The sequence below is a fragment of the Penicillium atrosanguineum genome, assembly GCF_028827265.1.
Source record: "Penicillium atrosanguineum strain IBT 20685 chromosome Unknown utg000008l_segment0_segment0, whole genome shotgun sequence".
In the NCBI taxonomy this organism is placed as follows: domain Eukaryota; kingdom Fungi; phylum Ascomycota; class Eurotiomycetes; order Eurotiales; family Aspergillaceae; genus Penicillium; species Penicillium atrosanguineum.
In genome coordinates, this window is record NW_026623140.1 from 3438629 (window position 1) to 3466091 (window position 27463).

At 50.6% G+C, this 27463-nt stretch overlaps 14 protein-coding genes across 14 annotated transcripts; 6 read left to right on the forward strand and 8 right to left on the reverse strand.

The window, feature by feature from the left end:
• Positions 1–298: 298 nt before the first annotated feature.
• On the reverse strand, positions 299–2284 carry N7443_010822 (acyl-CoA carboxylase subunit beta; the record flags this gene model as incomplete). Its single annotated transcript, XM_056890878.1, has 8 exons — positions 299–815; positions 863–956; positions 1013–1260; positions 1329–1639; positions 1687–1757; positions 1809–1876; positions 1922–2048; positions 2101–2284. 8 exons carry the CDS (start codon positions 2282–2284, stop codon positions 299–301), a joined length of 1620 nt encoding a protein of 539 aa, XP_056737369.1.
• A 346-nt stretch (positions 2285–2630) lies between these two features.
• Positions 2631–4577, forward strand: N7443_010823 (uncharacterized protein; the record flags this gene model as incomplete). Its single annotated transcript, XM_056890879.1, has 5 exons — positions 2631–2982; positions 3048–3326; positions 3378–3417; positions 3467–4176; positions 4234–4577. 5 exons carry the CDS (start codon positions 2631–2633, stop codon positions 4575–4577), a joined length of 1725 nt encoding a protein of 574 aa, XP_056737370.1.
• Positions 4578–4637: 60 nt separating this feature from the next.
• Positions 4638–4938, reverse strand: N7443_010824 (uncharacterized protein; the record flags this gene model as incomplete). The annotated part of the gene is made up of 2 exons (XM_056890880.1): positions 4638–4695; positions 4790–4938. The coding sequence occupies 2 exons, from the start codon at positions 4936–4938 to the stop codon at positions 4638–4640; spliced, it is 207 nt and encodes a 68-aa protein (XP_056737371.1).
• A 112-nt stretch (positions 4939–5050) lies between these two features.
• N7443_010825 (uncharacterized protein) lies at positions 5051–6907 on the forward strand (the record flags this gene model as incomplete). Its single annotated transcript, XM_056890881.1, has 2 exons — positions 5051–5487; positions 5539–6907. 2 exons carry the CDS (start codon positions 5051–5053, stop codon positions 6905–6907), a joined length of 1806 nt encoding a protein of 601 aa, XP_056737372.1.
• A 275-nt stretch (positions 6908–7182) lies between these two features.
• On the reverse strand, positions 7183–8568 carry gel1 (1,3-beta-glucanosyltransferase gel1; the record flags this gene model as incomplete). The annotated part of the gene is made up of 1 exon (XM_056890882.1): positions 7183–8568. One exon carries the CDS (start codon positions 8566–8568, stop codon positions 7183–7185), a length of 1386 nt encoding a protein of 461 aa, XP_056737373.1.
• A 1126-nt stretch (positions 8569–9694) lies between these two features.
• N7443_010827 (sodium:solute symporter family protein) lies at positions 9695–11871 on the reverse strand (the record flags this gene model as incomplete). The annotated part of the gene is made up of 3 exons (XM_056890883.1): positions 9695–9808; positions 9870–10915; positions 10971–11871. The coding sequence occupies 3 exons, from the start codon at positions 11869–11871 to the stop codon at positions 9695–9697; spliced, it is 2061 nt and encodes a 686-aa protein (XP_056737374.1).
• Positions 11872–12352: 481 nt separating this feature from the next.
• Positions 12353–14727, reverse strand: N7443_010828 (beta-glucosidase; the record flags this gene model as incomplete). Its single annotated transcript, XM_056890884.1, has 4 exons — positions 12353–13172; positions 13233–13387; positions 13441–14157; positions 14209–14727. The coding sequence occupies 4 exons, from the start codon at positions 14725–14727 to the stop codon at positions 12353–12355; spliced, it is 2211 nt and encodes a 736-aa protein (XP_056737375.1).
• A 783-nt stretch (positions 14728–15510) lies between these two features.
• On the reverse strand, positions 15511–17064 carry N7443_010829 (sugar porter family MFS transporter; the record flags this gene model as incomplete). The annotated part of the gene is made up of 1 exon (XM_056890885.1): positions 15511–17064. The coding sequence occupies one exon, from the start codon at positions 17062–17064 to the stop codon at positions 15511–15513; it is 1554 nt and encodes a 517-aa protein (XP_056737376.1).
• A 538-nt stretch (positions 17065–17602) lies between these two features.
• N7443_010830 (fungal specific transcription factor domain-containing protein) lies at positions 17603–19053 on the forward strand (the record flags this gene model as incomplete). Its single annotated transcript, XM_056890886.1, has 4 exons — positions 17603–17664; positions 17895–18351; positions 18398–18750; positions 18801–19053. 4 exons carry the CDS (start codon positions 17603–17605, stop codon positions 19051–19053), a joined length of 1125 nt encoding a protein of 374 aa, XP_056737377.1.
• A 684-nt stretch (positions 19054–19737) lies between these two features.
• On the reverse strand, positions 19738–20517 carry N7443_010831 (sterol desaturase family protein; the record flags this gene model as incomplete). The annotated part of the gene is made up of 1 exon (XM_056890887.1): positions 19738–20517. The coding sequence occupies one exon, from the start codon at positions 20515–20517 to the stop codon at positions 19738–19740; it is 780 nt and encodes a 259-aa protein (XP_056737378.1).
• A 479-nt stretch (positions 20518–20996) lies between these two features.
• On the forward strand, positions 20997–21596 carry N7443_010832 (YbhB/YbcL family Raf kinase inhibitor-like protein; the record flags this gene model as incomplete). Its single annotated transcript, XM_056890888.1, has 1 exon — positions 20997–21596. One exon carries the CDS (start codon positions 20997–20999, stop codon positions 21594–21596), a length of 600 nt encoding a protein of 199 aa, XP_056737379.1.
• Positions 21597–23165: 1569 nt separating this feature from the next.
• On the forward strand, positions 23166–24403 carry N7443_010833 (tyrosinase family protein; the record flags this gene model as incomplete). Its single annotated transcript, XM_056890889.1, has 4 exons — positions 23166–23284; positions 23336–23461; positions 23528–23650; positions 23698–24403. The coding sequence occupies 4 exons, from the start codon at positions 23166–23168 to the stop codon at positions 24401–24403; spliced, it is 1074 nt and encodes a 357-aa protein (XP_056737380.1).
• Positions 24404–25366: 963 nt separating this feature from the next.
• On the forward strand, positions 25367–26308 carry N7443_010834 (putative GPI anchored cell wall protein (Dan4); the record flags this gene model as incomplete). Its single annotated transcript, XM_056890890.1, has 1 exon — positions 25367–26308. One exon carries the CDS (start codon positions 25367–25369, stop codon positions 26306–26308), a length of 942 nt encoding a protein of 313 aa, XP_056737381.1.
• Positions 26309–26773: 465 nt separating this feature from the next.
• On the reverse strand, positions 26774–27329 carry pex4 (putative ubiquitin conjugating enzyme (UbcJ); the record flags this gene model as incomplete). The annotated part of the gene is made up of 2 exons (XM_056890891.1): positions 26774–27111; positions 27167–27329. 2 exons carry the CDS (start codon positions 27327–27329, stop codon positions 26774–26776), a joined length of 501 nt encoding a protein of 166 aa, XP_056737382.1.
• Between the last annotated feature and the right edge of the window lie 134 nt (positions 27330–27463).

The following is a 27463-nucleotide window of genomic DNA, read 5'->3' on the forward strand; positions in this document are numbered from 1 at the left end:
ACCCGCTCGGTCCGGTCTCCGCGCTATGGCTGTGGGGTTGGCCGGTCCGCAGCCAACCCCCGCAGTATGAAGAGCCACGGGTGCGAATAGCGGAAACCAGAAGAAATGGCTTTGTGGTTTAGTCGCTAGGCTTGGTTTGATTGTTGTGACTATACAGTCACGAGCTGGATGACTGAATGGTTCTATGGGGTTCTAGGTAGCAATGATACCAAGACAATTCGAAGGCACTTGAGACTAGTGATGCAGAAAAAGTGCGGCAGAATGTGCTATATTCACGCAACTTATAAATAAATAGTAACTAAATTCTTGCCAACAGATTATGCGACTCGGCCCCCTTCACTCCTTGCAACGTAACGACCTCTAAACACATCCCCAATACATCCCGCGTATCCCGAGGTTCAATAATTCCATCATCAATCAACGCAGCACTAGTCGAGTAGCACTCCGCATCCCGCTGTGCCCTGTCCCTGAATTCTTGCACCTGCTTCTTCAGCTTCTCAGGCGACAGAGTCACACCCTTCGACTTAGCACTCGCTTGTTGTACATTCTCCATAACACCTGACAGCTGATCGGGTCCCATTACACTGCAGCGACCGGTCGGCCATGTGAAAAGAAAGCGTGGCTTATATGACCGCCCACACATAGCGTAGTTCCCAGCTCCATAGGAAGCACCGATGATGATGGCGATGTGAGGCACCATCGAACAGCTGACAGCCGAGACGAGTTGAGCTCCCATCTTGATGATTCCGGCGTGTTCTGCCTTGGCGCCGACCATAAACCCGGTGACATTATGAAGGAAAACTATCGGAGTGTTTCTGTAGAAGTTAGTTTGTTAGAAAGTGAAACAGAATTGTATTCTTACTGCTGGTTGCACATCCGAATGAATTGCGCAGCCTTTCCTGCCTCGTTCGGGTTGATGACAGATAGTTGATTGGCTACAATACCAACGGGGAATCCTATAACAAATCAGCTTAGGAGTGATCAACAATGCATTAGAGCTTTGCTTTCTTACCCATAATATGAGCCCAGGCGGTGATGATATTTGGTCCGTACTTCGGCTTGAAGACGGATAGACGTGAATCGTCCACAATTCGCAGCAAGACCTCACTCATATCAAAAGGCTTGCGAATATCGGGATTGACAATTGACAACAGGTCATCAGAGGGATACCGAGGGGCAAGTGGTTCGATTACTTTCAGTTTGGTGGTTCGTACGTGCAACGAGGCTACCCACTCTCGGGCCTTTGAGATAGCGTCGAACCTGATAATTTCAATTTCCCCCCGAGTCAGTACTCACTTCAATAATGGAAATGAAACAGGCAGTCATACTCATCAGAAGCAATCTGATCCGCAAGGCCAGTCGTAACAGCATGGACTTTGGCACCGCCCAGCTCCTCGGCCTCAATCACCTCTCCAGTAGCCATCTTCACCAGAGGCGGACCGCCAAGGTAAGCTTGGGCTTGATTTTCAACGAAGATTGTATAGTCCGACAAAGCCGGGTGGTATGCGCCACCTGCTGTTGAGGCTCCGAAGACGATTGCACATGATGGCTTTCCATGCTGCGTGCGTACTGCAAGGTCGCGGAAGAGCTGGCCACCCTTGTGGAATACTCGAAACTGTTGAGGCAAGAAAACACCAGCCTGTTTAGTCAGAATAGGCTTGTTCCTTAATAACTCGTTGCACTGACAGATTGAACCAAAGAGATAAGCGGTAGATCATTCTCAAACGCAATTTCCATCATCCGATTCACTTTCAGTACTATACCAACTGTTAGATGAAGAAATGCCTATTCGAAAGCGAGTAACTTGCCTGTCATCTCATTCCAAGCACCACCGCTTTGCGTCGGAATATGCGACATGAGAAGACATGGTCGTCCACTATTGTCGTCAGATCGCGAAATTAAGGCTATTTGCTTCGCTTACCAAACGTTACCAATTCCAGAAATCAAATTCGCACATGGTGTAGAGTCTTTGTTTTCAAATCCAGCGAAGGCACCGAGTTCCAGAAAAGGTGAGTCTTGGTCCAGCAACAATGCGACTCGATCTCTGGCTGTTTTAATGGGTCAGATATGCGACTTTCCCCCCGACACAAGTTCGCTTACGCAGTAGTTGACCACGGCTTTGATGTCTTTTCAAAGAGACATCATTCCCCTCGGCAGAGACTTTCCGCAAGCAATCTTCGAATCTTTCCAATACAGGTTCCCAGCTCTTCTTATTTGCTTGGAATAACTCTCCCCGTAGGTCCAGGTTGGCGGAGAGAACTGGGAATGATGACTCGGTCGCCATATTGAAGATATCAATGAATTCCCCAAATTGGAATAAGTCTAGGATAAAAAGCAACCCTTGGGGGTTCCTCAATTGCCGTGTGAGTTAAGAAACCCCACGCACGGAAAGGGCTAAGCACGCTCGGTCCGAAGCCCGGGCCTCACCCGAGTACGGCAAGCGGCCCAAGGTACCACAGATCTACCGCGCGTAGAGAAAATACGTACGAACAATTAGATAACCCCCAAATACTTCCTGGAGCTGCTAAAGAAGTACGTGGGTATATTTATTGCAAAGCTCGACCCGTCTCCAATCGTGGTATCACATTTGAAATCCACCCCGTATCGCCGTTGAGCTCTAATCAAGTACAATGGATCCGAAACTCGCGCTCGTCCATGGCTCCAAAGAGCCAGTCCTGTGGGCTGAAACGCTGGGAAACTTCATCGACAAGCAAGCTGCTCAGTATGAGGATAGACCGGCTGTTATTTTTCCCTGGCAATCTGTTCGACTCTCATATCGTCAATTGGCAGGCCGGAGTAATATTCTTGCAAAGTCAATGTTGGAGATGGGTCTATGCAAAGGTGATTGTATAGGAATTATGGCAGGAAACTGTTATCAATATATTGAGGTTTTCTTGGGTGGTGGGCGTATTGGATGTCCTGTTGTGGTTCTGAACAATACCTATACCCCCGAAGAATTGATGAACGCCGTACAAAAGAGCTGTAAGTTTGGGATCCCTCAAATAATTTCGCATGTACAAGGGCTGATCACCATTTTCTGTATCCAGCTTGCAAATTGGTCTTCATTGCCTGTGGTATCGGCTCGCGAATTCTATCAGCCCATATCAAAGCCCTTCGCGGTGATCAGTTGACGAACCCTGCTCTCCCAGAGCTGCGCCGCCTTGTCAGCCTCGGGCATATGGGCATAGGTAGCCCTGGAGTTGAAATGCAATCTTACAGCACCTTTACCTCTGGCGTTCAATCCGTCTTCATGAAAGACTCAATGCTTCTCCGTGCAGAGAAATCAGTGAACCCCGAAGATGTCCTCAACCTGCAATTTACCTCCGGTATTACATTTCAACTGTTTCAAAAGCTTTCGCCATCTGATCCCTTAATAGGAACCACTGGGTCCCCCAAAGCCGCAATGTTAACACACAAGTGAGCATCACCGTCCCGATATCCAAAATAGGCCACTCACACCCCCAAGTAACCTCCTCAACAACGCCCGCTTCGTTGGCGACGCAATGCAACTTACCCCATCAGACATAATATGCTGCCCTCCACCCCTATTCCACTGCTTTGGTCTAGTCCTGGGCTTCCTCTCATCCTTCACACACGGCAGTTCAATAATATTCCCCTCGGATAACTTCGACGTACACAAAGTTGTTTCCACAATAATTGCCGAACACGCAACCGTCCTCCTCGGCGTTCCGACCATGTATGTCTCGGAGCTAGAAGTCCTCTCGAAAAGCGACCAACGACCGCAACATCTCAGAACGGGTCTTGCCTCCGGATCAGCTGTTTCTCAAGGTCTTATGAATGAGCTCAGGGAGAAAATGGGCGTGCAGAAGATGTTGATTGCGTATGGGATGACGGAAACTAGCCCGGTCACGTTTATTACTTCTATTGAGGATGGGGACGAGAAGGGGACGAGCACTGTCGGCAGGGTTATGCCACATACAGGTGCGAAGGTTATTGGGAAGGATGGAGTGATTCTTGGGAGAGGGGAGAGGGGCGAGTTGTGTACTAGTGGATTTGCGTTGCAGAAGGGGTATTGGAGGAACGAGGAGAAGACGAGGGAGGTTATGAGGATGGATGGGGATGGGATTCTGTGGATGCATACCGGGGATGAGGCTTTGATTGATGAGGATGGGTATGCTCATATTACGGGCAGGATTAAGGATCTGATTATCCGGGGTGAGTTTTCGCACAATCTACTTGTGAAATGGTTGTGCTGACGGTTGATGTTGCTAGGCGGAGAAAATATCTTTCCGAGGGAGATTGAAGAACGACTTATGCTACATCCTTCTATCAGCGAAGCCAGTGTGGTTGGAATCAAAGATGAAAGATACGGGGAGGTTGTTGGATGCTTTTTGAAGAAGGCAGATGGGTCTTCCAGGATTCCCGAGGCCGAGGTGAAACAGTGGGTAAGCGAGAAGCTTGGGCGGCACAAGACACCGGAGCATACATTCTGGATTGGAGATCAGAAGGTAGGAAGTGACTTCCCGAAGACTGGGAGCGGAAAGCATCAGAAGCACCTCATGCGGGACCTTGGGAATCGGCTAGTTCAGCGCGATGTAGTGAGGGCAAAGCTATAGAAGCACTTCTATGTTCCGCTTACTTTCCAATAGAATCCACTTCTTCACTCACTCAGCCACTCATTCATTGGTCTGACTCAGAGCCTGTTGTTCACTGTCGGAATCTAAAAAGTCCGATCTATTGTAAGATGTAGATAGGTCTCCTTCCAAGACTGAGACCTTCCTACTTTTGTCCGCCAGTCTCCAATATTCAAGGAAACTCTCCTACTAACCGATTGACACACTTCTCCTTACTTCGAATGACGACTCCATATTCATCCGGCTCCAGCGCGGACCGGATTCCGGAGATAAAGTTAGGCATCCCAAGTGGAGCCTCGCCATGCGGGGCAACTCGGTCCGGCCGGGTGCGACCAGGGTGCATACCTAGGGTAAGGTCGCATCAGCCGAGGTCTATTTCTAATCAATGTCAGATTAAAATCAAGTCCACCAGATACTACCACTATAGACACCTCCATCCATACCGCCGTGGCGCCATGACCGTGCAAAGCCTTCCGTCCGTCCGCGTCGTGGAAGTAGGACCCCGAGATGGGTTACAGAATATTCGAGAATCAATCCCCACGTCGACGAAATTGGAACTAATTAGGAGGTTGGAAGGGACAGGACTGAGTACTATTGAGCTGACATCTGTTGTTTCACCGAGGGTTATTCCGCAGTTGGCGGATTGTCGGGACGTGCTTGGGGATGAGGACGTTAGGAGGATGAGTGGGAAGGATTTGAGACTTCCTGTTTTGGTGCCTAATGTTAAAGGGTTGAATATTGCGATTCAACATGGAGTTAAAGAAATTGCTGTTTTTATCAGTGCTACTGAGGGATTCAGTAAGGCCAATATCAATTGCTCTGTTGAGCAGGGCATAGAGAGGGCGAAGAATGTTGCCTCTCTGGCATTGAAATCGAATATTGCTGTCCGAGGGTAAGTCGAGGCGCTTACAGTTTCCCCAAAGCATCGCACTGACTGCCGCAGTTATGTCTCATGCATATTCGCAGACCCATACGATGGACCCACGCAACCATCGTCAGTTCTCCGCTGCGTCAAAGAACTCCTAGATGCAGGCTGTTATGAAGTTAGCCTAGGCGACACTCTAGGCGTCGGCTCACCGTCAAACGTGCGCAGCCTCATAACCTACCTTCTCAACAATAATATTTCTGCTGAGAAACTCGCAGGCCACTTCCACGACACGTACGGCCAAGCCGTGGCAAACGTCTGGGAAGCATACAACTGCGGGCTGCAGGTCTTTGATTCAAGTATAGCAGGACTTGGTGGCTGTCCTTTCGCGCCTGGAGCCAAAGGCAATGTAGCCTCAGAGGACCTGGTGTATATGTTCCACAATGCGGGCATCAACACTGGCGTTGATCTTTCGAAGCTGGTTGAAACTGGAGTTTGGATCTCAGAACAGCTTTCAAGGACGAATGGCAGTCGAGCCGGGACAGCACTTGCAGTAAAGAGCAAAGCCATGTCAAGCAGGAAGAGTAAGCCTCCAGAGGATCCTTCTCTACAATGGGACCTCGCAAAGGAGACGGAAGGACTGCAGCTCCATCATTCAGGTGTCAATCTGAAGATCATCTTGAACCGGCCCAAAAACGGCAATGCGTTAACAGCACCCATGATCTCAGATTTGACGTCTGTCGTGACAGACGCCAGCAAAGATCCCCAAATATCACGCATTATTATCACGGGGAATGGTAAATTCTTCTGCACGGGAATGGATCTCGGGAAAGGGAGCACACCAGTTGCGCAGGGAGGTTCAACCAGCGATGCTCAGTTTCGGCGCTTGAGTGGGTTATTCGAGGCCATTGACCAATCTCCCAAAGTTACCATCGCCTGTTTGAATGGACCTGCATTTGGAGGCGGCGTTGGTTTAGCGTTTTCCTGTGATATGAGACTCGGTACGCGGGATGCATCTGTAACGCTAAGCGAGGTGAAGCTTGGACTTTGTCCAGCGACGATATCGAAATATGTTATTAGAGAATGGGGCGTTGCGTTTGCTCGTGAAGCTATGTTGTCCGCGCGTCCGGTCTCAGTTGAGGAGCTTCGGGCGCGAGGTCTTATATCTGATGTTGCCGATGATGCGGAGCAGCTCAGGACGCGGTTGGATATGTTTCTGTCGCGGTTGAAGGTTGCATCTCCTGATGCTTCTCGTATGTCGAAAGAGCTCGTCAGACTTGGGTGGGCCTATGGCGGGGGTGAGGAACAGGTGGATGGGATCAAGGGACTTTTTGAAGAAATGATGCGTCCTGCTGCTGATGGTGCGCATGGTGTGAAGGAGTTTCAGGCAGGACGGAAGGTGGACTGGGATGCTTTTACTCAGGGGACGTCGAAGTCCAAGCTGTAGGATTAGGTTACATGGGCAGTTCAAAATTCTCAGTCTACGCAACTAGTCCTGAGTACCACAAATTATGATGAGAAGCACTTAATAAAGTCTTTCGTGTTCCTGAAAAGGTAGCGTGTGTATTATGGCCTGCTGTACACTCAAAATAAACCTCCGTGAATCAATAATAGTTGTAGCCTTTTCAGCCAAGGAAGCCAAGACCATAGCCTCATAAGAAATGCAAATGCGCCGTGTGGATGAAGAAACCGGCGTTTAGGGAATAAAGAAGGTCAATAGTTTTACAGGAAAAGAAGACTGGCGCCAAAGACACTGGAGAGGGCAGTCACGAGACCGACAGCAACGGGGGCGAAGCTCATGGCAGAGGGCTTGAGACCGGCAGAGGCACCGTTGGTGCTGGTGCTGGTACCGCTGCTGCTGGAGGAGGTACTAGAGCCTGAGCCCGAGCTCGAGTCCGAGCCGGAAACGGAGGTGGAAGTGGACTGAGTGCCAGAGGTCTGGCTACCCTTGCCGCTGAAGCCTACACCCTTGCCGGCACCCTGAGTCAAGTACTTCTTGGCGGGGGTAGGGATAGCGGGCAGCGAGTCACCCTCGACATCCCAGTTGGGGGCGGACTTGACGGGGCAGCCGCTGGCACCACCAGTGCTGTTGTAGTCGCCATTTCCAGAGGGGTTCTTGGTGCCATCGAAAGCAGTCTTCAGGGCATCGTAGTCGGGCAACTCCGAGACAGAGTCACCGCTGATCTTGACCAGACCGTAGTTGCTGGACTCCTGGGAGTATTCGTAGACGAGACCACCAGAGTAAACACCGGTCATCTTGGTAGAGTACAGAGCGCTGACCTCCTCGAACTTACGGGTGTTGGTGTTGCAACCATACTCGGAGAGGAAGAGGGGGAGACCATAGCCAGTGAAGTTCTTGACCTTCTGGTCCCAGCCGGAGATCTGGAAAGAGGAGGGATCGCACCAGGAGTAGTCGTTGAAGGCGAAGAAGTCACTGCGCTCGTCGTCGGAACCACAGTTCATGTACTCGGCCATCTCGAGACGGTTGGTGTCGATATCAGCAGCGGAGTAACCGACGGGGACCTTGCGCAGCTTGTTGCCAGACAGGAAAGCACGGATGTCACGAGTGACAGCCTTGACGTAGGGAGCAGCGGACGAAGAAGGGCCATCGTTGATGACCTCGTTACCGGAGAAGAAGGCCAGGGTGTTGTCGTACTTGGCGAACTTCTCGACGGTAGCGAAGATGTACTGAAGGTACACATCGTTGTAGGACTGCTTGGGGTCGGCACGGTTGAGGGAATACTTGGGGGTGTTGACGTCCAGAACGAGGTAAATGCCCGCATCGGCCAGGGCGGTCATACACTCATCGTGGTCGGCCGAGTTGTCCACGGAGTAGACACGGATGGTGTTCAGGCCGAGATCCTGGAACTTCTTGATATCACGCTTGCAAGAATCGGCATCGGCGATGGGATCGGCCAGCTTGGAAGAGCCACCGGGCTGGTAGTCAACACCACGGATGTAGAAGCGGTCGTCGCCCTTGAAGAAGGCATTGCCCTTGACAGTGATGGAGGTAACACTGCTGGTACGCTTCTCGGGAATGGAGGCACCGAGAACGGTGGAGGCGCCCAGAGTGAGAGCGGTTGCGAGGGAGGCGATTGAAGCCTTCATGATGTCGGTTGTTGTTCGGGGTGGTATAAGTCGAAAAAGGAAGAGAACGCGAAGTTGTGAGAGCGAGTGTTGTGAAGAATTGGAGGTCACCAAGTAACTAACGAATGACTGGTGAAAAATAAAAAGAAGAGAATAAGGAAGGAATGAGGGTGAAAACGAAGAACGTAGGGATGAAAGGGGAAGGAACGGGGTTGACCCCTGTTATACGGGTTACAGGGCCTTGATCGGCGTGCAAAGTGGGAGCGGCAAGGACCAAGACCCTGTGGGATTTATCTTACGATGATTGGCAGACACATGTCACTTGGAACCCTAGCTGTATAAGTTCCGACTGGTCGATCATCGAGCAAGGAGGCGCAGCAGTGGTACTGTAGTGGAGTAATGGACCCTCCTCTATGGGTCCCGGTTATGCAGATTTGTCCCTGGTTTCTATTTCGGACTGTTTGAGATTGGTACCGTGGCTCGGGATCCCATGGCTGTCAGTTACACACGCCCTCCGCACATGCTTTGCTTTTGCACATTCTGACTATACATTCTACACATTCTACCCAGCACTGCCACTCCCATTCAAGGCAACTCCCTGACAGATACATAGTATTGGCTTGGCGATGACGCGCGCGCCCCTGAGTGGAGTCAGTCCCCGCCGATCAGAAGCTAGGAAGTGTCGAAGAGATCTATTTCCACACCGGGTTCTAGACTCAAGACATTAAATCTATTTGAACGGAGATGGAGACGGGGACGGGGACGGAGACTGAGACATCTACTGCCACGGCACGCCTCGCGCCTCGGCGTCAGACCTGGGCACTCTCGGCCGTGGTTATCATTCGGAAACACAGCAGCCACAGTGGGGAAGTCTCAGGGTCAAAAAGAATTGCACAGACTTAGACAGTGGGAACGCGCCAGGCACCACTCCAGGACTCCAGGACCACAGTGGAACTTCCCCAGACCCGTCATTCGTCTAATGGCCCGCCCGTCTCCATTCAGGGTCTTGGCACTTGTCCAACCAGAAGTACCAGGCAGCACCAATACAATCTCGGGTTCAAGCGTGAGTGGGCGTGTGTTAAATGATAAAGTAAAGTACATGAGTGGTAGAGACTGAGATCGGTAACTTGCGGATTTTCAGTCCCTCTCACGCGGCCACCAGATCCAGATCCTCCACGCGTGGCTTCCGATGCCCTGCCACCGCCTTGACGTCCGCCCACATCCCGCCCGCGATGCTGCGCAGGGCTCCCATACTTTCAATCTACAAAGAGTCAGTTTCGCGCTCAGATTGCACGATGTTTCAGGGGAAGGTCTCCACTTACCACGGGGTACACAACGCAGATCATCACACTAATCCAAACCCAAATAAACGAGACCACGACCCAGCCGGTGAAGAACGATTTACTATAAACGTAGCTGGTCCCGAACAGAGTGAAGGGAACCAGAATCACGGCTCCAAAGAAGAAGATCCCCGTGGCCGTCCATGCGATAAGCTCAGCCTTCTTGGCTTGGACCGGATCCATGGGCTCGGTGTTGTTGGATTCGAGATAGTCGACTAGTTCGTTTCCTGCCGAGGCTGGAGTGACGAGCTCATCCGGTGTGTCTGACGTGCTTACGGGCTCCTTGGCTTCACTCGCATTGGTCCTTGCTTCCCCATGCTTGGTCTGCTCAGAGACGCCAGGAATGGCATTCAATTCTAGCGCGTGCTTCTTTGGGAACACGAATGTCAAAACAACAGCCATGATGAAGCCCATACCAAAAGACGCCAAGTTTCCCGCCAAGGCATTGGTTGTGTCGCCGGTTGTAGCCACGTCGATAGCCCCGGAGCGCTTCCAGGTCGTCACGAACCAGACAACAAGGCCACATAAGAAGCCGATCCAGGGTGCACCAACTGCCGCAGCCGTGGACATGGGCTTCCATAGGAGAATCAGGCCCACTGGCAGTGATGCGCCACCAACAATCACGCCAAGCACGGTCAGAATCCAAGTCAAGCTAATGCCGGCAGCATTGAGAATGCAGCAGAAGGCCGCCAGCACAACCGCATACAGTGCAATCGCCCAGTGACTGACCTTGACTAGTGTCTCGGAGCTGGTGTTGGGCCGGAAATATGTCTTGTACACGTCGAATGTCAGAAGCGATGAGACGGCGATCAACTCGGCAGACGTGGAGCTGGTTACCGCCATGAAGAGCAGGATCAGCATCAATACGGCACCGCCGTTCCCGAGAAGTGTGATTGCAGTTGCTGGAGCGGAGAGACCCGCGTTGGTCTGCTCGGCGGACAGTGGGTTAGGAAAAGTAGGGAAATTCGGGTTGCTGGTCAGGGCTGCACACCCCAAGCCCATGACGGTCGCAAAGCCAAATGGAATTCCTAATTCAATCAGCAAACATGGATGATACGATGGTATCCATATGTCATTACTCACCATACCAGGCGAGCCCACCCAGCACATACGCCTTCACAGAGGTTTCAGGCTTGGAAGCAATAGCGCGCTGCCAATATGCCTGATCCAGCCATACAGTCGTGAAAGAGGAAACAAAGAGGTCAAAGGCAAAAATCAAACCCCCCACGGATCGGAAAGTCAGATAAGACCCATCTGTGTTCCTCTCAATGGGCATCTTCTCCGACGCTTCCTGCAGCAGGTCATAGAGCTTCCCCGGACTCCCGACGACATCACTCGTGGAGACCATGGTAAACCCAAACACCAAAATTGCAACGAACAAAATCACAGTATGGGTATAATCCGCAATGAAAGTCGACCTTAACCCACCAGCAATAACATAGGCCGCAACAACAAGCGGAATCAAGAACACAGCCGCATACACATTCATCCCCGTCAACGCACCAACAACCTGCGCACCACCCAACACCAAACATGCCCCAACAAGCATATTTGTTGCAAGTCCATAATACAAATATGTAAGATGCGCAACTTTCCCATGCCTTTCCAACACAATCTCAGGCATGGTATGCGCCCCTGGAGCCTTTGACTTAATCTTAACAGCAATAAGACCAAACATAAGAATCTGCAGCGTCCCCATGGCTCCATACCACATCGGCCCGCAAATACCATAACTATACCCGAACGTGGAACTGGTCAGGAGCGTCGCCGACCAAGTCCACGAGGAAACGATACCGGCGCTGATAAGACCCGGTTTCACGGATCGGGAGGCCGTGTTGAATTCTTCAGCTTTATGGGTTGAAAATTGCGTGTAGCGATTTTGTAACCATGTTAGGCCGAGCATGAACAAGGCGAATACGCCGCCGATGCCTATTACGATGCCGTAGCCGGCTCCTGGAGAGAGGACTTGAAGGTCGTTGCCCATGATGGTGGGGCTTTTGTGAATTGGAGTTTGAAGACTTGGTGAGAATTTGATAAGAGGGCTTTAGGGGGTGCTTTTGTATTCTATTTGCGTATCTCCCGGGATTCCAGAGTTGGCCATACATCGTTGCTATCAGGTTTGACTCCGCAGATAAGAGCCGTTGATCTTATGCCTGCCGTGAACTACCCCAACGAGATGTTGGGGTAGGGTGATAAGCACTTGAGAAATTCGGCTTCCCTTTTAGTAGGACTGGTAGTTTTTTTGGGGTATTCTTCTTCTTGATAAGAGGTTGGATGAGCGTCTGAGATACCTATTAGCGCGTTGGGAAAAGGGTCTACCCCGACCCATGACAATGGGCTGGCTACCCCAAATATTTTATGTCCGAGTCTCGATACAAACAGCACCTACGGTAAGCTTTGCTTCAGGCACTTGATAAGTTCAATTTTCATCAATCATAGAGTATTTCCTCTGATTATCTCCGAGGTCACCACTTAACTGTAAATGTACCCTGCAGACGAATATCCCGACTCGAGCTACCAACATATACCTTGAATGTACCACTAGGCACGACCCATTCCTGCGTCGCAACATTCCAGTAACTCAAATCACGTCTGGTAAGCTCAAAGGAAGCTAAAGCCGATTGCTTAGCTGCGAGCCTCAGCTTCTGGAACCCGCGCAACTGCTTCGGCGGAGTCCAAGGAGCAGAATCCGGAAGACCAATATAAAGCTGCGCAACCTCGGAGCCAGTAATTGAACCACTATTCCGAACAAGCACCGAGATAGCACCAATCGACTCGAAAAGCTCAGACGGGCCGCCTGGAATGACCGTTCCAGTTGACGGTCCAGCAGTGGCAGAGACATGGATACCGATAGCACTATAAGCAAAGGTCGTGTACGAAAGGCCATATCCGAACTCATAGCGAGGGACAAGACCGGTCTCATCGAAGTGGCGGTAGTCAATGAAAAGACCTTCGGTGAAACTGTCAACCTCGGCATTTAGCCAGCCGGTGCCGTAATCGCTGCGCTGCTTGGCGATCGTGTAGGGCAGTTTTCCGCTGGGAGACACGGCGCCGTACATCACGTCGACCAAAGCGTTTCCACTTTCCTGGCCGGGAAGTCCGGCCCAGACGATTGCCTTGACGTTTGGTTGAGCGAGAATGGTTTCGAGAATCACGGGTCCGACGCTGTGCACCACAACAATGACGTTCTTGTTCACAGCGGCGACGGCCTGGACGAGTGCGTTACCATTGTGCCAAGGGTCTAAGTTGTTTCTGTCGCCTGCGTTGCCTTCCACGGTGATGTATCTGGAAATTTACAAAATTAGTATGTCACAACCGGTGCATGATAGAGGAGGTCTTGTTTACCCTTCGCCTGAGTCGGAGTTGATGAAAACCACTGCGGTCTCGGCCGCCGCTGCAGCTTTTGCTGCCGCAGTAGTGTCATCTGTGGTGCTTTGAATGACCTTGGTGGCGGTCCTCTTGGATTGCAGCAGAATTGCATGGAGGGGGCCGACGAGATACTGATTGGCAAGTTAGCTTCGGTGTCCATCCGCGAAAACCGATCAAGATTTACCGGGAACTGGGCAGTACCACTACCCCATCCCATGGCCAGCGTTCCATTATCGCAACCGTGGTCACTGCACGCATTGGGGCCATCTGGGTTGACGATGGCATCTGAGCCAATGACGGCCAGGCTCTTTGGTCTGGTAATGGGCAAGGCCTTGCCTTCATTCTTCAACAGAACGATCGAGTCACGGGCAACCTCGCGAACAACAGAGCTGTGGTCATCAGTCACGTCGACGCTGGCCTTGCCACCATCCCAAGAGCTGAAAGCTACCTCCGGATAGCCTTCATCTTGATCAAGGAGATACCAAGCCGCCAGAATACGGGTGACCATATTGTCCAGACGGGCTTGAGGCACCGAGCCAGCGGCAATAGCCTTTTGCAGATTCGCTCCCCAGAAGATGCTACCGGGTGGGGAGTTGAAGTCACTTCCAGGCATGGTCATGTCAAGTCCTGCCAAAGCGCTGTTGACAGTAGAATGCTGTGCGTTCCAGTCACTCATGACATAGCCTCGGAAACCGAGCTCGTTCTTCATCAGCTTGTTCAAAATGGCATCACTCTCACAGGCCCATGTTGCGTTGACCTTGTTATACGAACACATAACAGAGGCGACATTTGCTTTCACGGCGTTCATGAACGGCCATACATATAGCTCATGCGCCGCACGATCGCCGATGTTAGAGCTGATGGTCTCTCGGTTGTGTTCTTGCTCATTTCCAAGCCAGTGCTGTTAATTCGATTAGAAATGTTCAGCATGTAGTAGAGACGTGTCGCATACTTTGGCACATGCTTGAACGCCCGAGTCCTGCATGCCTTGAATGGTCTCCTCCATCGCAACACCGCTCAGATAAGGGTCGACAGAGAAGCCCTCCCAGAGCCTGCCTCCATCAGGGTTCTTCCCAAGGGGTCCTGCAACTGGTCCTAGTTGCACATTGACACCTAGTCCCTTGGATTCTGCGCCTATTGCAGCGCCGCGGGCGTACATCAGACTGCGATCCCATGTTGCACCGGCATTGATACCGGCTGGGAAAGCTGTGACAGGGTTCGCGTATCTAATGCCAAGTGGCGAATCCTGCAAACACAAAGATGGGTATCCTATTGACTCGGCAGCGTATGTGTTCCCAACACAGGGTCCACCTTCCCAAGTCACACCAGTCACGATACCGATTTTCTCAGTTTGATTGAGCTTGTGTAATGCCACTTTGGCTTTTGAATAAGCTGCATCCCATCCAGCACTCCCCAAGCTATAAGCTTGGACCGCCGTGGTGGTTGCCAAAATAGAGAATAAAAGCTGCATCGGAAAGGGGCTGGAAGCTCTCGTGCATCGAGACTTTAAACTCCGGCACCCTTCTCCCCTTTATAAAGTCTTTCTTTCACTAAAGGATCGGGATAAACTTACTTTCCCTCGAAACCCCTAATATTAGTCTCAATTTCCGCTCCGACATATAGGTTGGTGCAAAACCCCATGACCCGAGATTGGCGAAGACCCCTGTGCTCGGCATGAGGGGCCAAGTGGTGCTCAGGTGGCTTTCTACAAATTCAGGGTGACATTCCTGAGAAAGTAGTGCCGAGCCAAGCATGCGCGACGGCAATAAAAACATAAGCTAGTAATATAGATGCAATCGAGCCGTGCCGCAGTGTACCAATGGTTGGACAGCGGAGTTACGGAGGTGCTACACTGCGGGGGAAAGTCGGAGCAAAACTGGCGAACTCGACATTCAGGCTATTATTCCCCTACTCAATCGCCACCACGGGAAAACATCTTTTTGGATGGGGCTCCTGAAAAGATGCCTGCTTATCATTCGATCTAGAATTTTACTAAGATTTTCTACCGCGTGACGTGCTCATGCTGCTGCCACTACTCAATCTTGCCGAGGCTGCGGCTTGACTGTATATAGAACGAAGCTTTTTCGCCTATCGATATGGCGCTAGAATTGCCGAGTGGAAAGAGAGGCCAAAACCCACTTCGGATGGTGTTTGGCAAATTGAAAGGCTGATTTAAAAATTGAGGGTGTTTCAGAAACTTGAAAATATTCACTGCTAACTAACTAACAATTAACTACTCCCATTAATAATCAATTCAGGCCTCCTCTGTTTGGTTACCTTTGGTCTCAGTGCCAAAGGCTTCCTCTCCATCGAAGATCAACGCAACTTCTTCCAAACTATGACCTTTGGTCTCCGGGAACCCGAAATACACAAGGGCAATTTCAACGGCAATAACACAACAGTAAACAATGTAATATTTCCAACTGATCGCATCCATCGCAACGGGATTAGCATACCCATTGAAGATCAGAACACACGTGGCTGCGATCTGCATAATGTTCGTGCCCTTAGCCCGAAGATGGGTAGGAAGGACTTCGGTAACGTAGACCCAAGGCGGCCCGTTGAGACCCGCATTGTAGAAAAATTGATAGAAGAAGATCATGACAATAACTCCAGTTCCAAGGGAACTATCATTGAAGTCCCGTTCCTGGTTGATGGCTGAGAGAATCGTCCAGATCACGTAACAGGCTAACATCCCCACTGTCGAGAAAAGAAACAATCTTCGGCGACCGGCCACTTCCATCAGTGAGGCTAGTGCAATAGAGACTCCGAGATTAAACACCGTCAAGCCGCCATTGATGCGTAATTGCTGTGGATCCGAGGTGAAGCCAATTGAGTTCAGGATGAGATGCAGATAATAAGCGATCAGGCCGTTACCGGACAGCTGCATCATGCAAGGTACTGCGATGATAATGAAAAGACGATGCAGATTGCCGCGCGTGCTGAGAAACTCGCGATAGCCGGACTTGGAAGCAGATTTGGAAGTTTGGATCTGCAAAATGATTTCCTTCATCTCAAAATCTACCAAAGCTGATCCCTCATCTCCACCGGCATGGTATTTTACCAACACTTTGCGCGCATCTTCAAAGCGATCCTTTTGCACCAGATACCGTGGGGATTCTGGAAGCAGATACACGAAGAACACCTGAACCAAGGGAAAGAACCCTTGTAGTAGGGAGGGGATGCGCCAAGCCCATGACGAATCTGAACCCATGAAATAAGTTCCATACGTAACCCATGCGGCCAGCGTTGCACCCAAGTACCACAAGTTATTGTAGTAGCCCACCAGCACAGAGCGATGAGTCGGATATGCAAGCTCGCTGACCAACATCGGCGACGCTTCAACTGCAATTAAGCCACCGAAACCGATGATCATACGGGAAATCAAAAACATGGCGTAGTCCTGCGCAGCGCACTGAAGAATGGCGCCAATGACTAGAAGAAGCGATCCAATGAAGATAGGAAAGCGCCGACCAGTATGGTCACATAGCCACGGGGCAATGGGAAAGGCCAGGATCTGGCCAAAGATTACCCCGTTTGACAGGGAGCCTAGTCGAGTGCCTGCCGGAGAGTTGAAGAAGTGCTGCCATTGGCTCATAGACTGCAGACCGTTGAGCATCGATCCATCATAGCCGTTGGTGGTTGATGACAGATATGGTATGATCATGCCCAGGTTCAGAAGGAGGAAATGACGCTCCTTGTACCATGGCTTGCCGGTCTTGGGCAGTACGTTTTGAAGGTTCCATTCGGGTTGACTGTTATCGATATGCTGGACTTTGACCACTGGCTTTTCCTCTCTGTCGACCATTCTGATGGTCAATCAGAGGTTCGATTATATTTGGATGCCAGATGAATATGTGACTGGAGTTCTCATTGAACTTGAGGTCGCTGGTGTCGCCGTGGGATATCTGATTTTGCTTCCGAGGTTTCTCAGTCAAGAGATGCCCGAGCACCTGGACAGATGGGAGGTTGTCCGTAACTATGCGGTCAAGAAGTCGCCTGACAGCTGCAGGGCCCTTCTCGGCATTTCATGGTCGTGGGGAGCTCAAATCACCTTGGCGTATCAGGCTAAGTGACTGGGGTCAGGGCAGAAATAATCCAATTTCCCCGCATTGACGAGCCGCTGCCAGCAGGCGATGACCGTGGGGACGAATTGAACGATGTTCCCACACTAGTGGCGTTGTGGGAGATGAGACCCTAACTCAAATCAGGACAAGCGCTGTGTTAGCCCTGTATTGAATACGACAAGATAACTTGATGAAACCCCTCGTATCCCCGACATTCCGCTGAGTGCTTGACTTGAGAACTAATGCACCTTTCCAGTCAGAAATCAAGAAACTCTCAAGATGTCGGACAGTGTTCCTATCCAATCGGAACCTGCAGAACGAACGAATCCCCAGAAACGAAGGTATTCCCGATCGGCAGCTATTTACCCTCGAAAGCGAGCCACTCAGGCTTGTCATACATGTCGATTCCGAAGGACTAAATGTGACAATAATCGGCCTTCATGCGCTTCGTGCGTGCGACTGGGTGCAGAATGTGATTATCGGGAAAATGACCCGTCGACGTATGTCTCATGACATGAAGAGCCATAGGGTACCTGTGGAGCATCGGGGAAACAACTAAATGAGACAATAGATTTGATCCTGCGAGCCTCGCCATTCTGAAACGACTTGATGAGCTGGAAATCTTGCTTCAAACGAAAACAAACGATCCGTCTCCATTGGCCCTGGGAGACTTTCCCTCAACATCACCATCTGGCCCCAGTGGCCAATTGAGCTCTCCTGGCACCGCTGAAAGGAATCCAAGGAAGCTACCTTTCATCACCGTTGAGACGGTTCTAGAATGGCCCGTCTTTGATGACTGTGGATTCCCTCGACACTTCCACCTGCTAAATTCACTCGAAGAAAATACACATACGAGAGGCCCACATATATCGGTCGATCTTGGTCTTCACGAGACGGACCGTCTCCTTCGGGCGTTTTTTGACCATGTTCATATTTTCAATCCGACACTAGAAGAAGAGGAGGTCGAAGAATACGTTAATACCATTCGGCTGAATGGTATTGGCTGGGACGCTATATCTTGCCTCTTGGTCACCGCCCCATATCCACCCATACGAGCTAGACTGACTTGAATAGCTTTTGATTTATGCCCATGGCTCAATTGCAACTCCGTTTGTAAAGAACGGGCCAGGCCTGTCTCCAGATTTATTCGGAAGTTCAAAGTCTTTCCTACAAGCCGAAGCTTACTTTAGCGCTGCGCAGAAGCGCATGGGGCCGTTGCTGTGTACCAGCGGTGTTATTGAAGCACAATGCTTCTTCCTGGCTGGTGTCTATCTAATGTCAACTTTGCGGCCCGTCGCAGCATGGAGAATGTTCGTCCAAGCATTGGCCTGCTGTCAGGGATTTTCTGTCCAGCAAAGGAATGAATCTTACGAGAGCGAACCGAGTACAAAAGAGAGAATATATTGGACTTGTTTCAAATCTGAGCTGTAAGTCCAACCATTTGAAGGTAAGTTATGTGGACCTAACATTGTGACAGGGAGCTCCGACTGGAGTTGAATGTTTCCCAAACAGGCATTTTGGACCTCAGTTATCCAACTCTTTTCCCTTCACCGCCAGAGCGACTCAAATCAAAAGATGAAGCCACATGGTATTTTTATCTCGCTGAGATTGCCTTACGGAGGCTGAAGAATCGGATTCTGGACTCTCTTTACCGACATGACATGGCAAGTCCCGAATTCAATATCGAACATGCCATCTTTGACTTCGAGGAGCAAACAGACGCATGGTAAATTGAGCCTCGCATCGAGTCTTGTGTATGTGTGGTGACTAACTCATACTAGGCTATCTTCTCTGCCCGAGACATTAGCTCTTGGGGTGGTCAACTCAGACACGGAACAATACGAGCCTTTCCGATTTATCCTGAGTGGACATTTACTGGATTGTCAAGAGACGATGTATTGGCATTTTGTGGTAGAGGGTATACATGGCCGAGTCGGCAACGGAAGTGAGAATTTTGTCCAGAGAGGGTTAAAAGTCTGTGTCGACAGGATTCAGCAAAATCGGACGGGTTTCTACCACCGGCATCACGGAACATGGTTGATGCTTCGATCTTGTACGCGAAGTGCATTGGTCTTGCTTGCTGCCGCCCGCTGTGTCAAGCTTGTGGGCTTTCTACCACTTGGTTGGAAAGAATCGGTGCTTGATGTAACAAAGATGTTGGACTTTTGGAGGGATGAGTCTGGGGATATATCTGAAATGCTGATCGTTTTGCAGAATTTACTAGATCCATGGATTTAGGAGGCCCTATTATCCGATTTGAATCACTCTAAATTGACCAAATGCTAAGGCATCCTCTTCATGGACCAGAAAGCCTTGCTCTCTTGATACGATCTCGTCGTTGACCGGATCTTGGTCAATTATGTATCTGGTGCTGAATATTTACATAGCTTAACGATTTGAGCTTCCAAGATCCATTACTCGGAATGCCGTTTGCCCAACTTGTCTGTTCCATGAACCCAGTCCAACAAGCCAATGGAACCATAATTGAGATTGAACTTTTCGTGGTGCAGGTCATGCATCTTTGCCTTGTTATGAAAGAAATCATACCCACTGTGCACAGTGGCAGTATTGAACAACTCCCAAGCCAAAAAGATCCAAAAAGTCAACACATGGCTTCGCAGAAGCTGTGGTGGCAATGAAATAGGGAGCGCATTGGCGAATATTTGTTCGAGGGGGTGCGCGAACTGCGCAGCGAGAGCAATTGGCGCTGTGAACTTGTGGTGTTTTTTGTGGATGCGGCGGTAGAAGAAAGGGACGTGCAGCAAGCGATGGCTATAATAAAACATTGCCTCGCGGAGTAGAAGACTAATGAGAACGTCGCGACCGATTTCAATGGCTGGGGGCATGGCTGCCTCGACGCGATAGGAAGATGCAGAGCCGGTGCGGCTAGTTATGAAAAGAAGCCCCATGTGCAATGCCGAGGACAAGATCTGATTCTGCGTCACTACTATGAAGCAGCGCACGATGTCCCGCTGCATAGGTTGTTTCGGGGCTGGTTGAATCTTGTGTCGCTGGGAGAAGGAGGGCGCGATCACATCAAGGAAGAGATAGAATATAGACGGCAGCCAAAATGTCACGATTTGAACAAGCAGTGTCCCCACGAACTCGATTTTCTGAGGCGAATAAGAAGCCACGACCTCCGACCAGAAGGCTGCAGCCTTTGGTAAGAGTTCATCGAGTTGAATGGACATCATGGTAAAGGTCTTGCGATGCTCACTCACGATGAAGGAATCTCAAAGGAGGGCAGGATCTCGCCACTTTATGAACCTCGGCGACCCCAGAGATCTGTTTCCCGCCCCGCAGTTGATTGTCAGACATCGCCAATATGGGTGGAGCTCGGCTAAGATCTTGCCATGTGAAGTTGTCCCGAAAGGTAGTTGCTTGCGATGGTCAGCGCTGGGTTTAAGAGTTCTAATCAAGGTGGATACATAATGACTTGCTTCTAGACAAGACTCTATTAAGTCTAAAGCAGACTGAGCCTCCCCGTAACCGGCCCGAAAGCGGCCCGGTAGGCGAGAGCGATACGGACAATAAATTCCAACCCTCAAACTAACTGAGCAGCCCGGTTATTTTCGATCTCATACTTTCAAGTCAAAGTGATTTATGCCAATCACGCCAAGGTAAATCCCCGATCGCAAGAGTGTAACGCAACCCCTTGCTCACGCACCTCCAGATGAACTATATCGAGTACGGCCTAAGCTGCATCTTTGCGAGCGCCAAAGGACGCGACGCGAAACTCTTCACCAAGAGCCCCGCCTTCGCACAGCATGCGACCGCCACCATCGCCCTTTCATGCCCCGATGCAGGCCTGTCTGGATCGCAAATGCACAAAGAGCTCTCCGCAGAAGGCGCAGGGCATTTTCCCACCTTGCAGTGGCCTGAAGCGTCAGCCGAGACTAAGCAATACTTGCTCATCAGCGAGGATCCCGATGCGCCTCTTCCCAGTCCCATAATTCACGGTCTTTACTATGGGATTCCATCTTCTGCGACAGGTGTCAGTAATGCCGATTTCGAAAAAGCCAAGGAACCCTACACTCTCAAGGGTGGATTCAAGTATGGCAAGAATCGCCGTGGGACGGTCTATATCCCTCCTCGTCCTCTGCTTGGCCACGGGCCCCACCGTTACTTCTTTACTTTGATCGCCCTTAATGAGGTGATAGATGTAAGCAATCTCAGTGAACTGCCTACGGCTGATGAGATGGCTGCTGCTATTAATGGGAAGGTTCTTGGTTGGGGAGAGTGGATCGGAGTCTACGAGAGGAAGTGGGAGTGATCTGTTTCCTAAAACTTGATTCTGTCCGTCTTTGTGGTTTGTTCTTGTGCTGAATAATCTGTATACCTAATTCTCATATACATTTCTTACTATTCTCTCGACCAGCTCAAGCTCATATCCTACCGCAGTATCCTGAAGTCAACTATATTTCGGAGATATTAAGTAATCATGGTTTGTAACTCAGACAACGATCTCCTTCTGCTCTATCAATTCATAGGTGGGAACTGTTCTCATATCAAAGTTTCCCTAGCCATCAAAACGGTGCTGGTCTTTCTTCCGCGGACAATAATCCATCGCTCCACTGCGCACCTTTCCCCACTCAGCAATGCTCGAGCCTAAAGCCTTGGGGTCGGCCTCAAGCATTTCAGGAGTTTTCTTTACCCAGAAGACACATTTCCAACCTGGTTGGCCTTGCCGAGTAGGCGTATTTCGCAAAATTTCGACTAGGCGCTCTGTTTGTGCTAATAGATCGGTTAATTACTTTTGAACAGAAAAAGAGACGCTCATTCCTACCAAAGGACTATGAAGGGTCAAGATTTATTATTCCCAAGAAGGGATGATAGGCATCAGGGATAACGTTACTTATCATTGTTGTGATACAAGGCTAGCACAGATAAGGAACTAAGCTTAACCATCAGAATTATTAGAGAGAGCAGACCCATGCAGCAGCATAGTTGGCAAAGTAGGCATCCTCTGGCGAGTACAAAAACTACCATGGACACTTCTACTTCTCAGGTGACATGAATAACCGAAAAGCGACCAAGCAAAAATCACGCCGATACGAGTTTCCAATCCGTGTGGATCGGCCCGACATATGTGAACACCTTTACTGAATATTATTCTCAAGTCACTCAATTTCTGATAGCTTCGACTTCGGCTCGGAACTTAGTAATGATAATTTGCCACCCATGGCGAATCAAAGACTCGGTTGTGACAGGTGGAAGGATCCACGTTGTTGGAAATTGTCATTGGTTGTTCAGTACTTCAGAGACCAGAGCTGCCTGCAACGTGACTGACTCAGTTATAGCTCCGCAGTGCAGCGACGATCAATCTCTCGTATGGACATGGGTGATATGAGTTGTCATATGGGGCATATGCAGGTCCCAACGCAGATTAACGGCGCAGCTTGCTCTGCGAACTACTGATGTTCAGTCGGGGGCTCAATTGACGATTTAGTATTGACATATCTTGCAGTGAGTTATGAAGAGCACTTGCAGGGTGGCGTATATCACCGGGTTATTATAACTCAAGTACTGTAGCTATCTTTGCGATTATCGAATAAAGTTTGTTCAGGTAAGGTTCCATCCCTGTGATCTCTAGTGCCACAAGGGCACCGCTCTCCACCTGGACAGCTGCACGTCCTCTAGTGTAGCCCGTAAAATGAGGATCTTGGAAGGGAAAAGGGGTCTGATCCGCCAGGGATGGATCAGATCAGAAGTACTGCCTATATCCTGAGAGGTACAAGAAGTGCGAGGTACCGGTGTTCAATTGAATTGATTGCAGGTCCTTGAGACGTTCTACTTTTTTTTTTTCTTCGTGGGTGGGACTAGGCCCTAGCAAGTCATCGATATGATTCAACTCCGTTACCCTTGGGTACTGCTTGCCCTCGGTCAACTCGTCTGTTCATTCGCTGTGATTCCGAGACACCAGCCCGACAGATCCGAGAATCTAGGTGTTCGAAAGGAATGGTAGGTGTGACTCTTCTTGTCGCACTTTCATTGCTTCACTAACATCTTCAGGGGTGAAATGCTACCAAAGGAACGGATCGGGTACACGAACGCTGTGCTATGTTTACAAAACCTCCCGAACCAGGTGCCTACCGCAGAATATCCGGGCGTTCGGAGCCGCTTTGATGACTTTGTGGCGTAAGTAACGGACTCATCACATCGGAGAGACCCGACACCCCTTGACTTATTCTAATTCCGGTCCAGAACCCACATCAATTATACCCTGCATACCCACTACAGCGGTCTGTTCTTGCCTTGGCATCGACGGTTCATTTGGTTATGGGAGAGGGCTTTGCGAGAGGAGTGTGGATACCAGGGATATCTTCCGTAGGACCCTTTCCATTCCTCTATACATCATTAGCTAACTCGGTCAGATACTGGGACTGGCCACTTTGGGCAGACAACCTTGCCGCAAGCCCACTCTTTGATGGTAGTGAGACATCCATCTCGGGCGATGGAGAATATAACCCAGGCGAGCAAAACATGTCCGGCGGAGACGTCACTCTCCTCCGAGGCTCGGGGGGAGGTTGTGCCAAGAGCGGGCCCTTCAAAGACATGAAAGTTCATATGGGCCCATTTCCAGGCTCCCTGACATCCACCACTGAGATCCCGGCTCCACGCTTCGAATACAACCCACGATGTTTGAACCGTAGTCTGAACGACTTCGTCTCCAGCCGGTACACCAATTCCACTCTCGTTTCTACCCTCATGAAGGCCAGCAAGATCGCAGATTTCCAAATGGTCCTAGACCATTGGCCACCACGAGAAGACGGAGTTCTAGGCCTCCACGGCGGAGGCCACTTTAGCATCGGATCAACACTGCAAGACTTATTCGGATCGAGTCAAGATCCTGCATTCTTCCTGCATCATTCCCAGATCGATCGATTGTGGGCGAAGTGGCAAGATGCGGGCGCGAACCGGCGGAACGCGCTGAACGGGACAAGTACTATCATGAACCCGCCGGGCGCGGACCTCGTGACTTTGAATACGATGATGGAGTTTGGGTATTTGGATTCGCCCCGACCGGTTCATGAGGTCATGAGTCCCTTGGCGAATGGGTTTTCTTATGTGTATACTTGACGGACTCGAAGCCGAGTTCGGCTGTCTTCGGCTGTGAGAGGATCTAGGCCGAGATGGCTCGGTGGTGGGGGATACGAGGTCGGCTTCACGATTACGTGTGTAATGAGACCGAATGCACCTGAGGTAAATATTGGAGGCCTAATTTTCAGGATGGATGGGTTTAGGATATGCAAGACCAGCCGATGTAAATTTCTACGTGCCAAGGTTCGCTACGGGAAGAGTCTCACCGGAAACGTAATGTAGAACCTCGGGACAACACAGGATGGATGGGATTGTTTGCAGAGCCATGGTCAGGTCAGGAACCAGTGTTCACCGTGTTGTGTGCCCCTATGTATTCAGAGTCTTTTCATCTCCAAGGCTGCGGGCTGTGTATGACAACACGACTGCCGTGCTATTTTCAGCATGACACCGGGCCAATCATGGTAAGCCTGATAAACTAGCGTTGTCTATTATCGCGAGTGGATGCAATTGATCATCGGGGGTTTGGTGCAAATCAAGGCCAAAATTGGGGTTCAGGGTTGTATTCCAACCCTCCTGAACCGGTCTCCCGGTCGGAATGTGTCAAAGAGATAGGGGCATAGGGGCCGTTCCTTATAGTTCGTGAAGGATCGCCCGAGCTACCCGGGTTCGAAATGAAAAGCGAAGAAGTTAGGACGAACTAACGGGTCTAGTGGCTGCCACAACCATCCAAGCTTCTCTAGACGGTTTCCTTTGGGGACGTGAGATCCACTTATTGTTAGCGTTGCCCAAAAACCGGGTATCTCACCACCGTTAACTTGCTCTTACTTTTCCTTTTCTTTTTTTTTTTCTCTCTCTATCTCTCCTGTCTTTGTTCTGGTCCCTCTTACATCCTTCCATCCGTGCATCCTTGCATCCCCTCACCACCCGATCATTCAATTCATCGGACGCCATAACACCGATACCTTCCCCAACTACTCCAACCCCACCCGATATCTGCCCACCATGCTGCGTGTCAGCTTGCTCCAGGTGTTCATCCTGTCGGTGATGCTCCTGGCCACCGTGTTCGCGGCCGATCAGCCTCCTGCCGATCAGCACGGTGTCGCCTCCCGTGAGTCCCTCCAGGACGCGCTTGCTGGTATCAATGTGGCCTCGATTCACGATGCCTTGCATGTCCTCTCCACCAAGTTCCGTGACGGAATCTTCCCGACTGACATCAGTGCCGCCGAGGCCCTGAAAGATGAAGATGAGAAGATTGCAAGTCTGCTGCGTGTTGTGAAGCGTCAGGAAAATGCCACCACTTCTGACACTGCTGCGACCACGCCAGCTGCTGCCACTACCTCAAGCAGTAACCCGATTACTACTGCCGAGTCTACCCAGAGCACCTCATCCGAGTCGACCTCCTCTACGGTGCCTAGCACGACCAGCTCGAGCTCTAGCTCCCGCTCTAGCTCCAGCTCGGATTCCACAACGGATTCTACAACGAGTTCTACAACGAGTTCTACAACGGATTCCACTTCGACCACTAGCTCCAGAACTAGCTCAAGCTCAGCCCCAAGCTCCACTGAAGTGACTACCACCTCATCCACAGAGAGTTCTTCGACTAGTGTCCCTACGACATCGACGACTTCTGTTCCCTCAACTCTTTCGACTACTACTAGCACCTCGTCGACCGAATCGTCCGCGGACACGACGACTTCTGCTACTAGCACCGACAGCTCATACACCTCAACCTACAAGAGCACCACCACCCTGCCCGACGGCAGCTTAAGCACAATCACGTCCACCACAATCGTGCACGTCAACCCCACCGGCAAATCCGGCACGTCCACCACCACCAGCTCCCCCGGTCTCCAAACCGGAGCCGCTGCATTGACCACCGCCGGACTCGCCCGCGAGGTCCTCGCCATGCTCGGTGGAGCAATCGTGGTAGCATTGGCTCTGTGAAGTTTGCCAAAATTTGATTTCTAGATCCATTCGTCTTTTTTCTGCATCAACAAACTAGCATCCGTCCCTAGCATTTCCGATGACGATTGTCATCTTACGATCCTTACGAGCTTCCGACTTACGTCTTTCCTTTCTATGGGCTCTGGCGTTCGACCAGGATTTGGTCATAATTCAATTTTCTCTACCTAGCAAGTGGTCTGCGATGAGATGGCGAACACCTACAGCGTGCAGTTTTTAATCCGCTCCGTGACATTATTTGACACATTGAACATACAATACAATGCAATCGGGCCGAGAGGCTTCTGAATCGAACTCGTGTATAAACTTCGTAGCGCTGTATATCTTCCAATAAATGTGCAATAGGGTATGTATGCGCTGTGGGAGCGTCTTAAATCAAAATATAAACCAATTGTATGCATCCAGCTGAGAGGGGATGGTTGGATCGCATAATCCATGAAATCGAAATCACCGCCCGAGACTGGTCGATCCTTGCCATCGCTCCTCAGCTGTCCAGTATCGCACAATGCTCTCCCACCCGGCAATATCGCCATCGCGGAGTAGTGCTGCGACGTCGACATTGAGTGGTGAGTCAGTCGCGGGTTCCGTCAAGAGCTGGTGAATGGCGGTAAGAGTCGACGAAATCGTATAGATAGGCGTCCAGTGCTCAGTCGTCAAGAGGGTCAGGCAGATCTCTCCCTTATCAAAGGAAATGTTTGGGTGTGATATCTTGGTCGTGAAAGTGATTGTGGGCGGCGCGAGAGGATAGTTGGGAGGGAGCGCGATGCGCAGGTGCCACAGGCCGCCTGTGAAGATCAGTTAGCTTGGGGTCGGTCGCATGGTATCTGTATCAGAACGTACCTTCATATGGGGAGCCGTTCACGCCTTTCAAGACGGCCTCCCAGCGCAGGAGATCCTCGTCATCCACGGGACCCAAATGCAGTAGCACTTCGTTTGGTGACTTTGCGTAGTCCTTTAGCTCGCGCAGGAGCCGCTGTGTCGTCTGTGATGAAGGTGAGGCCATTGTAGAGGAATGCGGGTGACCTCAAGAGGAATGTGGCGTGTGAAGAGGAGGAAAGAAGTTGCTCCCGTCGGAAAGTTGGAAGTCGGAGGGTCGGAGAGCTGGGGTCATCGCCGAGGCTGGGGAACCCAATTTGC